The following is a 12127-nucleotide window of genomic DNA, read 5'->3' as shown; positions in this document are numbered from 1 at the left end:
CTGTAATGGTGAATAGATTACTGACCCATACTCTAATGCAAGTGTATCAGTTTGCTGATAGTGCTTAAACAAACAAATTTTTTTTACCGTACTTATTTTTGCCCTTTGTTCATTATTCCTGGATACATCTAGTTCATTATATTACCTTTGAGCATATATTATCATTGACCTGGTTAAGACATAATACTAAACCATGCTTTGATGTTATGGGAGTAAACACTACGGATGTTGAGACTTGGGCTCACATGCTCCTTCTCTCCTCTTTCTTCACAAGTGAAGGATGGAAATCTTAATGCTTCCAGGCATGAAGCTGGATCCAGATTTAGTCATTCTTGAGTAGATCCATTGAAATAACCCTATTAATTTCAACAGGTCTGCTCTAAGTATAACTAAGATTGGCTCCAAGCCAGGATTTTGTCAAACCACAGTTTCCTATTATATCTGAATATGGGAAATTGTTGTCTACCCACACTGCAAACAAAACAGAATCAAATCATGGCTTCAAACCTTGGTCTAACTAGCTGCGGCTATAACAAACCATAATTGCCTATATATGGATGTAACAGGAAACTGTGATTTGTTCAAAACTACAACTGGAAGCATTACATTTCATCTCCTTGTTTGAGGGGGAGTGAGGAGCACTTGAGCTAAGGCCTATCATGGTGCATTTTCCTCACAATCATGGTTTGCTGTGACTTCTGAACCAGGCCATAATGTTGAACCATTTTCAAGAAGCATACACAATAAATTGAAAAGAGATTCTTAATTTTTCCTTTTAGTTCAGTTGTACTTGTAGAACATCTTCTTGGTCATTTTAATTCAGCTGTGCCTTATTTGCTTGCATTTTATTTCTGCATGCTTGAACTGTATAGACATTGTGCTCTTTAATCTTCTGGATTTTTTTTCTTTTGTTGTCAGAATGTTCAGAAAATGCTTGCTCATTTATCTTGTTCCATTGCAAATCCTCTTAGATATTTGGTACAGCTTTCTGAAGTGCCCATGACACAAACTAACTTGGTCTCATTTTTAAACAATCCTTACTGAAATATAAACATTATCTGATGTTTTAAAATAGCTCATTCCAGATAGAGTATTAGCATGATCTGCAATAACCAAACCCACTTTATTTGGAATCTCTACTCTGTTGTTTATGCTGGTGTAGTCAAGCAAGCAAGCAATTTGATTCTTTCTATGAGGCATAGTTTTCATACGTTGGCCAATCTGAATCTGAAGAATAAATTAAACAGCTGGATTAACTTGCTTCAGATGCAAGTCTTTCTAATAAATGTAAAATCATAACTTTGCATTTCAAGGAAACATGATTCATTTATGTTATCCTATTCTGACCTTCAAGCTTTATTCTAATATATACCATAGCAATTTTAGCAGTTATCTGCCAGTGTATGGCAGAGAGACAGAGGCCACTTTATAACCCTTAGGGCTGAAGTGTGGCATGCAAGTTTGGTTTGGGGGCTGAACTCTTTCCTAAACCAAGTCTGCCTATGATGGAAGGAATCTTTGTGGAATAAGTTGGATAAGTCGTGGTACCTTGGGAAAAGGCCACAACTCGCTGGTAGAACACATGCTTTGCATGCAAAAGGTCCCAAGTTCAGGTTTAATTCCCTCACACTCCCTCATCATGGTCCCAGGGAAAATCTGCAGTCCCCAGCTGTAAATTCCTCTGGGAGGCAAGCTGTCATTAGTGTCAACATCAGCTTCCCTCCTGGGGCAAATAGCAGATTTGGAGGAAGGGGAATGATTTTTCCCTAGATCATGGTGTGGGGAGAAAGGATTCACCTCCCTCTTGTGCACCACAGTCCCAGTTCTTCTCCTCCCAGCAGCCGTTTAAAAAAGTGTTACGTCATTTACATGCATTCACACATTTAGTATTATGTCTAGTTTGGCCCTCAGTATTTCAAACATTGAAAAACTGATTCAGGAAGGAGTGGGGAGATGAGTTAGTGATGTCATCAGTTTCCAGTCAATCAGAGTGTAGAGTGATGCACCTCCGTCTTGCAGAACTGGTTTCTCCTGAACTCAGTTATGAGATAGACTATTGTATGTCTTTACAAAACCGAGAGGGTGTGCTTCCACAGCTGGCTCACCACTAAAAATGCACTAAAAATGGTGTATGTCTGCAGGCATCCAGACTTGTTTAAGCAGACAGTTCATGTATATAGTGAAGTAACAAATTAGGTCTAGCCCAATAACTCCTTAAAAACACAACAGCAGGTCAACTGCATGTCTTCTGATGCATGTAAGCATCCAGGCTAACAAGCATGTGTATTTTCCGGCACAGAGATGCCTTTTCCCTCAACCTGTTTATGTTTGCATGTAGGTTTGCTGAGGAATGAAGCACATATTAATTTTCTGCACATCTTAAAATTGTTGCATTCTGTTTTTAAAAAGCTTCTCTATAAAAAGTGTTGCAGGCATCACTCTGACAGTTGAAGGAAATTCTGTTAATGTTAACAGCCATCCACAAAATACTGAATAAGCTCCTTGCAGTTCGATGCGAGCATGGTGTTATTGATAAGATAAATCATGGGTTTGGTTGAACTTTGTGAATAAGATAAACACTCTTATGGTTTCCTTGTTCAGATTATGCCTGTGCTCTTCAGAAGGATATCCTTCTTCAAGGACGCCTGTATCTCTCTGAAAACTGGCTCTGTTTCTACAGCAACATCTTCCGATGGGAGACCACAGTAAGGCGTGTGTGTGTGTGTGTGTGTGTGTACACATGTGTGCACAAGGACTATGTGGCTCTCTCATAATACTAGAACCCGGGGTCATCCCATGAAGCTGATTGGTGGGAGATTCGGGGCAAATGCAAGGAAGTACTTCTTCAAACAGCGCATAGTTAAACTATGGAATTCACTCCCACAAGATGAAGTGATGGCCACCAATTTGGATGGCTTTAAAAGGGTATTGGACAAATTCCTGGAGGAAAAGGCTACTAGTTATGGTGGCTACTAGTTATGATGGCTACTTCCAGTATCAGGGGCAGTATGCCTAAGTACACCACTTGCTGGAGAACATGGGTGGGAGGGTGCAGTTGCACTCATGTCCTACTTGTGGGTTTCCAATGGGCAGCTGTTTGGCCACTGTGTGAACAGAATGCTGGACTAGATGGACCCTTGGTCTGATCCAGTGTGGCTCTTGTGTTCTTATGATTCTCCTAAAGAGATCTGTGCCTTGCATTTTCTTTCTTGAAATACTTTTAATTTTCTGACAGACAAGGGTTCTATAAATCATGAAAATGCATGTTCATTTGAAAACTTCTGCAATTTGCAAATAGCCTGGGGTGCTGAATGATGGATGGTGCCCATTTTCTTTGCCTTGCAAAACCAGGCCGGAGGTTGAGCTGGTGTTTCTGTGCCTAATTAGTTGGAAGTGGCCACTCAATTTTTGCTATGATTTTAATTTATCTTACTGTATAGTCAAGAGTGGCAAAGGGGAATCTTATGGGAAGTACCTATATTCTCTAGTTCAGGGATGGGGAATGTGTAGCCGTCCAGATATTGTTGGATTGCAGCTCCTATCAGCCCTAGCCAACATAGCCAGAGGTGAAGGATGATGAGTTGCAATCCAACAACCCCTGGAGGGCTACATGGTCTCCATCCTAGGACTAGAAGATAGGGCTACTTCCATGCTGGGGTTTAGTGTGGAATTGCCATGCTTTGTGTGCTAACATTTTATGGCACATCTACATGGCGCTGTCATTCAGTCATTGTCATCTTATATTTTCCCTGTGGTTCTTCTGTCTTTTCTCAAACTGCAAGAAGTCTGACATTTTTCTTAAAAAGGGAAGGGGAGCACAAACTCCACAAGTGTAGATGCCTTTAGCACTGCTCTTCCATTCTTTTTTTTTTGTTTGTTTGTTTAAGGGCAGGGTTTTGATGTAGGCAAAACTAGGATAGGATACTTTCCTGTATCAGGAAAGTGAACCTATCACAACTCAGCATGCTTTCATTGTAATATTTCCTATAATATCTTTTTTGATATAATAATTTTTTATTTTTTTTAAAAAAAGAAAAACAAAACACAACAACATAAACACACAATACACATACATTAATTTATACACATATTTAGATACACTAAAATATCTCTTACGATTGTAAGATATCTACCTTTGGCTCCCGTTACACAACAAATGCTTATTATTATTCTCCAGTTCTTAGTTGTATATCATACATTGAGTTCACAGACATTATCTCATTTCTCTCCTAATTTTAGCAACAACAAAAACAAGAGAATTAACCATCTCAAAGTTCAAAATCCACATACATAGATATCATTTTTCTCTATTCCTTGTACAAATTCTATAAAAGGTTTCCAATCTAACATAAATTTAGTTGTTGATCCTTCTTTAATTATGATAGCAAGTTTTTCCATCTCGGCCAGCTCCATCATTTTCATGATCCACTCGCTCACAGTTGGTATTGTTTCATTCTTCCACTTTTGCGCATACAGTAACCTTGCAGCCGTTGTCATGTAGAGAAAGAGGGTTCCCCCCTTCTCTTTTAGGTGTTGATCTGTTAGTCCCAATAAAAAAGTTTTTGGCTTTAATTCTATAGTACTCTTTAATATTCTTTGAGCTAAAGACTGTATTCGTTTCCAAAATGTTTTAGCTTTTTTACAAGTCCACCATAAATGATAAAACATTCCCTCTTGATCTTCACATTTCCAACATTTTCCAGAAACACCTTTATATATTTTAGACAATTTAAACGGTGACATATACCATCTATACATCATCTTATAAAAGTTCTCTTTAAGACTTGTACATAAAGTAAATTTTAAATCTTTTCCCCACATATTTTCCCACTCTTCCATTGATATATTATGACCAACATTTTGTGCCCATTTTATCATACAGTCTTTTACTTGTTCATCCTCTGTCTCATACTGTAACAGTCATTTATACAGTTTAGCAGTAACATGTCCATCATTTGTACACAGTGCTGTTTCAAACTCAGATTCTGTTTGTTCAAATCTACCATTTTTCTCATCAATTTTAAACCTTTCTTTAATTTGCAAATATGAAAACCACTGACATACATGACCTTCTTCCAATAAGCTTTCCTTTGATTTTAACTTATATTCCCCTTGTGACAGTTCCAGTAAATCATTATATCTTATCCATTTATGCGTACTATCAAATTCTCTTCTATGCATTGCTTCTTGTGAAGATATCCAACGTAGTATTTTTTGATAGAACCTTAATTTATATTTATTCTAAATTCTTAATACAGCCCTTCTTATATAATGATTATTAAAATCTACATTCACTTTTGTTTTATCATATCACAAATAACCATGCCACCCATATCTCAATTCATGTCCTTCTAGTTCCAAAAGTCTTCTATTTTTCAACGTCACCCATTCCTTTATCCACATCAAGCAGCAGGCAGAAAAATAGCTTTTAAAATCTGGTAATCCCAAGCCACCTCTTTCCTTTGCATCTTGTAAAAATTTTATTTTAACTCTTGTTTTTTTTGCTTGCCATATAAACTTCGTTATATCTCTCTGCCACTGCTTAAAAGGTAAATCCAATGTAATAATGGGTATCATTTGAAACAAAAATAACATTCTAGGTAATACATTCATTTTGATCGTTGCAATTCTTTCCAAAAGTGATAGTTGTAATTTTTCCCGTTTTAATAGGTCTTGTTTAATTTCATTCCACACTTTAACATTTGTCAAAAAGATTCCCAAATATTTTACTTTCTTTTCAATTTGGAAGCCAGTCTTATCCATCAACTTTTTTTTTCTTGAACATTCATATTCTTTGTTAAAATTTTTGTTTTCTGTTTATTAACTTTGAACCCTGCCACTGCTCCAAATTCTTTTAATTTTTTCATTAAAATTTCAATTCCCTTTAAAGGTTCTTCCAACATAAACACCAAGTCATCTGCAAAAGCCCTCAGCTTATATTTCTCCTTTTTAATCTTTATTCCTGTAATTCAATCGTCTTGTCTTATATCTCTGTTCAGTAAATCTAAAACCAATATAAACAATAGCGGTGACAGTGGGCAACCTTGTCTTGTTGCTCTTTGTATCTGACAAGGTTTAGTCAAATCCCCATTTATAATTATTTGAGCCTTTTGAACGGTATATACCCATTTCACCCATTTTATAAAGTTTTCTCCAAAGTCCAGTTCTTCTAGAGTCTTAATTAAACATTTCCAGTTGAGATTATCAAATGCTTTCTCTGCATCTAAAAAGATCACAGCTGCTTGTTTTTCTGGGTGTTTTTCCAAATATTCCACCACATTCTAGACCGTTCTTATATTATCTCTCATCTGTCTCCTTGGTAAGAAACCACTTCGGTCCTCATATACAAACTCCTGCAATATTTTCTTGAGCCTTTCTGCCAAAATTGTTGCAAATATCTTATAGTCATTGTTTAATAATGAGATTGGTGTGTAGTTTTTTGTTGAGGTTAAATCCCATCCTTCTTTAGGTATTAATGTTATATATGCTGTTTTCCATGTTTCCAGTATTTCCCCCTTTTCTAAAATACCGTTCATCATATTTTTCAATGGTTCTAAAATTTCTTCTTCACACTTCTTATAATATAATCCTAATATTCCATCTGGTCCTGGAGTTTTTCCCAATTTAATTTTTTTTATTGCTTCCACCATTTCATTTACTGTTATTGGGCCATTCATCATTTGCTTTTGTTCCTTAGTAATTTTTGGTAAATTTTGTTTATGAATATATTTATCCTTTAATTCTGGGGAGATATCCTGTCCTTTATACAAATTTGAATAATATTGATAAAAAGCTTTCTGAATTGCCCCATTATCGGTTAATTCTAATTCACTTTCACGTATTTTCACAATTGTTTTCTTTTCTTTTTCCTTTCTAAGTTTATAGGCCAACCATCTTCCTGGTTTATTAGCAAATTCAAAATTCCTTTGTTTTACAAAGTTTAATTTTTTTTACATATCCTGAACTGCTAACATTGAGAATTGTTGTTGGAGTAATTTAATCTGTCGGAGGACACTTGCCTTTCCTAGTTTTTTCTTTAGGAATTCTTCTTTCTCCTTTATCTGTTTTAGAATATTTTGTACCTTCTCTTCTCTTTTCTTTTTCAGTTGAGTGTTTTGTTGTATAAAATAACCTCATATAGGCCTTACTTGCATCCCATACTGTTCGGATATTTGTTCCCTTATCCAGATTCAATTCAAAAAATTCTCTCAATTTCTTTTTAGCGTCATCCACAATACTTTTATTTTGAAATATCTTTTCATTCAATCTCCGTCTAAAAGTAGTGCTTCTTTTCACATATGACATAGATATAGGGTTATGGTCTGAAAACGATCTTGGTAGAACTTGTACTTTGCCAATATTTGTAGCAAGCTCTTTAGTTGTCAAAACCATATCAATCCTTGAAAAAGATTTATGTCTTTCTGAAAAATATGTATATTCTTTTGAGTTTCCATTTTTATCTCCCCATAAATCTACTAAAGCCAAATTGTCCATCAATTCAAAAAAACTTTTAGGTAATTTCCCTTGATTACTATTTTTTTCCTCCAATATTATATCAATTTGAGGTGCAATCACCCCATTCCAATCTCCCATTAAACACCAACTGTCAAAAGTTAGATCCACGAGTTTGGATAAGAGATCCTCATAAAATTCCGCTTTGTGGTCATTAGGTGCATAAACCCCTAAAACCAACGTTGATATACTATTCAGTGCAATTTTAACTCCCAGAAAACAACCTTGTTCATCTGACAATACCAGTTCTGGTCCCAAATGTGGCTTAATATATAAAACTACTCCATTTTTCTTTTTTCGGCTTGCAGTTATAAACTCTTCACCTAATTTTTTATTAATTCAATATTTGGTATCTTCTTTCTTAATATGAGTTTCTTGTAAGCATATTATATCTTGTTTCAATTTTTGTAAATAGTAAAATACTTTTTTTCTCTTTTGAGGAGCATTTGCCCCATTAATGTTCCAAGTTAAAAATGTATAATCCATTTTTTTAAACAATATAAGATTAAGGTACATTCTTAATTTCCACCTGTTGCACCCTGTGTGCTATCCCCTTCTTGTACATTAGGTCGTAGGTCTATCCAGTCTTCCATAAGTTTGAAGGAACTCTCTTGCTTTTTGAACTGAGTTCAACTTAAATCTCTGTTCTCTGTAAGAGAAGACGATGCCTTCTGGGAATTCCCATCTAAACATGATCTTTTTCTGTTTCAGGGTTGTTAAAAATGCATAATCTCTCCTTTTCTTAATATTTCCTATAATGTCTTAATGCTATAATGTTAGTTTTCAAGAAATAAATATAAATTAAAAAAACCCAAACCCTTTCTGGTCTTATAGTACATGATAATACAGTAATGCTATTTTTTTTCAATTGATTTAAACGTTTTTCCAGTCACTGCCATTTTGCTTGTGACCAGAAAGGGGATTTATTTTATTCTTTTTTTTTAACCTTATGATGCTATACCTCTCTTTCACTGAAAAAGAAAAACCTACCCAGATAAGTGTTTTAGTGGCGATTAAAAGATAGATTATAAAACCAAAAATGGGTCATAAAATGGCACCCTCCACAACAGTTACAGTGAAAGTGTATTGAGCTTCTGATGGCCCCATTGATAGCAGCTATATCATGCCTATATACCAATATACTGTTGTAGACAGATCATAGCAACATGTACATATAGCTAAAGTAAAAAATGCCTAATAGTGTGGAAAGTCCATTGCAATTCCGCTTGTAATTATAAAAGAAGAGCCACGATTGCATATTGCTAGCCTGTCTGCAAGCAGCCTGTTCTGCTTGATCTAAAATCCTTGATTGAGAGAGTAATCCTGTGGTCCCTGGGTGAGGATCCCAGGGACCATAGGATGGCTAGGAAAGCTCCTTCCAAAGTTGGAGACAGCGCTCTGACCTCGGAAGGAGGAGTTGGAGTTCTGCCCCTTGCCCTCATCCCTTTGCAGCTGGCATGGAGGGAACCACACTGGCTGCCTCTCTGAGGTCAGAAAATTGACCTCAGGGAGGGAGAAAAGGGGCATTCTGGTGGGGGTGGGGAAGGGGAGGAGACCGGAGAGGCCAGCCTCCTTGCCTCACCTTCCAAAGTGCCCTTGAGTCTATCTAGTGAAAACAGCATAGAATGCAGATGGGAAGGCAAAGATTGCCTCTGCCACACCTGCTGCCCTGCTGGCTTCAGCCTGGCGGGGCATGGGAATCTCGGAAGCTTCCAAGTCCGGGGTGTCCGAGCATCGAGAGCACAGTTCATAGGATTGCACTGTAAGTATACTAAAACATCTTCCAAGAAAAGCTCTTTTGCTCCTTGTGATTCCTTGGGAGCTTAGGAGGGAGGTCCTCAATGACAAGTGAGTTAATGGGGGATATGTTTTTCCTGAAAGGCAGCTTGCTAATTCTACTAATTTTTCCCTGTTATGTGTAGCCATCCTGTGAATGCTCAGTTCATAGGATGACAATGAGGCACAGTGGGCTTGGTAAGTGGTCTGCTTGAACCAAGTTTGTGCCCTAGAGCAGAGGTGAGGAACCTTTTTTATGACAGGGCTGCATTCCCTCAGGGAAGATCTCTCAAGGGTAGCATATCAGGGGTGGGCATGACTGGAATCAGTGGTGGGTGGGGCGGTGGGCTGGGGCCAGACTTGGCAATGGGCCATCTATTTTCTTTGTACCACCTCTCTTTTTTTCTCCCCTTTTCTGTCTTTTTCCTTCTCTTTTTTCCCTTCTCCCTGTCTCCTTGTACCTCCCTGCTGGAAATCCCCCCTGGGCAACCATTAAGCTTAGGGGAAAAAAGCTCCTATTTGTGCAAAAGAAGAAACTCCTTGTGGGAGCTTTTTTCCTAAGTCTAATTGCTGCACTGGGGGCAGGGGCAGGTGTGGAGACATGTTCTTGGGCACATGTGGGCAATCCATGGCTCCGCTATGGCCCTCCCATCATACTTCCCCTTTTCCTCGCTGCCCAGCTGATCAGCACAGGTAGAGTGGCACTTATGAATTGCCAAAAAAAGAGGACATGCATCACCAAAAGGAGGACAACACAAATCTGTATATGCTAATTTATATTTATAGATTCAAATTTAGAAGTAGTTATTATATTTTGAAAGAAATACAGTAAATCTCACTATAGTGCGGAAGACTGCGGCTAGGTGAGTTGTGTGGTTCCCTATTCAGTCTGCTATCCAGGTGCTAATTAGATTGTAAGCTCGAGGGCAGGGACTGTCTTAATATTCATCTTTGTAAGCCACTCTGGGAGCCTTTTTCGGCTGAAGAGTGGGGTAAAAACACCCCTGAAAAAAAATAGTTGTTGATGGGCAACAGTTCTTGTGGCTTTTTTATCTTTAAAGTGGAATTGGACAGGATAGCCCCTCAAATAGAGGACACCTTCAAATAGGACAGTCCTCTGTAAAAGAGGGTACATGGCCACCGTAGCACTGGGAACTGCTGAGGTGCATGATTTAAATGGGGAAGATGGCTCGTGTGGATGATTCTCCCTGCATGCTCACCTTCCCATCACAATCGCACTCTCCCAGCCCTCCAAACAGCAGCCTTCAGGGGCAAAAATGTTGCCTACCACTCTTCTAGGGCCAAGAACATGCCCCCAGAATCCTCTGCAACACCAATGGGTTTCACTGCAGACATGCTGATATGGAAAGGGTTCCCTGAGGGTAGCAGGTTTGAAAACCATTGTTTTATATGAATAGTACTTACTTCAGCATGCCATTTCTACACTTTCAGTTTAAGCTTTTTCATGGTCTGTTTCATGTGTGTGTTTTGAACTTCAGATTTCTATCGCCTTGAAGGATGTAACCTTCATGACAAAAGAGAAGACTGCTCGGCTCATCCCAAATGCCATCCAAATTGCCACCGAGGGAGAGAAGGTGTGTGTGATGCTCTTTCATGTATTGTTTACTTTTTCATTACAAAAACTAATATGGCAGAGAGCTCTCTAATTTGAATACTTTTCTTATTTAATGTGGAAGTATGACAGAGTAACGAAGGTGCCTGAACAACATCTTTGTTAGAAGTAAAGTAAGTGGCTTAGATTTTACGTACAGTATTCTTCCTCCAGAGTTAGCCTCCAGAGTTAGCTGAGAATGGCCCAGAGATTAAGGGCATCTCTACACCAGCCTAAAATCATGCATTTAAAACGGGGCGTTCTGCTTTCGTCTTAAATGCAGGATCACAACAACTCCCTTTTTCACATGGTTCCTTTTCCCCCACCCCCTTCCTCCTCTTCCCTGTATTTGAGTCTTCCATTATCTTTCATTGATCTCACTCCTCTTCTTGCCACTTTTACTCTTTTCATGGAGGAAACTGAAGCAGAACACAACTGGGTAATTTGATAGCTCATTATCTGTGATCTATTTAAAAATGGAACAAAGGGCATTTAGTGCAGGAGGGTCATGGCAGGGTCAGTGCATCATGTAAACAGCCCAGAAGGAGTCCTAAATCTTGAGAGCAGATACTTGAGCATTCTGGGATACTACTCTCCAGGTTTGAAACAACATTTCCTCTCTGAGGTTTATCCGTATTTGAGCATTTTCCAGAATCAATTAATACATCATTATGATGACATATTTAGTAATAGGGGGTTATTAACTATTTTTGTGTCCATTGAAATATATCACATATATAAAGATTACTTGGGCTTCACTGACTTGATCAGGGGGTATCAAAACTTGTTACAGTACTTCTTCAACTGATAGCTGAAATTTGGTATACCTAAAGTCTAATACACCTCACCACCAGAAAAGTCTGAAAATAAAAACCAACACTGACCATTGGCCATAGTGGTTGGGGCTGCTGGGAGTTGTAGTTCTAAATATCTGGAGGGTACTATGTTGGGGAAGGCACTATACTGACTTGTTGTAGCTCTCCAGGTTTACAGGGAGGAGGCTTTCCCAGTCTCAGAGAAGCTATATATTTAAATAAGACGGTTCTGTATGTATAAGTATCAGCTCAATAGCTTAGGTGATTAACATTAAAATCTTATACATTTCTAGTTCTGAAGTAAGTCCCATTGAGTTTAATGGGGATTTACTCTCAGGTAAGGGTGTATAGCTTTGCTGCAGGTGCAAGTAAGCTCCATTGAACTTAGTAGAACTTCTGAGTAGATATGTGC

The 12127-nt window shown here is 38.0% G+C and overlaps 1 protein-coding gene across 2 annotated transcripts in view; it reads left to right on the top strand.

Moving 5' to 3' along the window:
* The window catches only part of GRAMD1C (GRAM domain containing 1C), a 92706-nt gene that overhangs the window by 30285 nt on the left and 50294 nt on the right, over positions 1-12127 (top strand). For both annotated transcript variants that reach the window (XM_084843110.1, XM_084843111.1), the window contains 2 exons: positions 2602-2705; positions 10788-10883. In XM_084843110.1, coding sequence (XP_084699236.1) covers positions 2602-2705; positions 10788-10883 — 200 coding nt within the window. The remainder of the gene's footprint in view (positions 1-2601; positions 2706-10787; positions 10884-12127) is intronic.

This window comes from Heloderma suspectum, chromosome 3 (genome assembly GCF_057233095.1).
Source record: "Heloderma suspectum isolate Gila_16-S chromosome 3, 16-S_ref, whole genome shotgun sequence".
Lineage (NCBI taxonomy): Eukaryota > Metazoa > Chordata > Lepidosauria > Squamata > Helodermatidae > Heloderma > Heloderma suspectum.
This window is presented reverse-complemented; position numbering and strand designations above follow the sequence as displayed.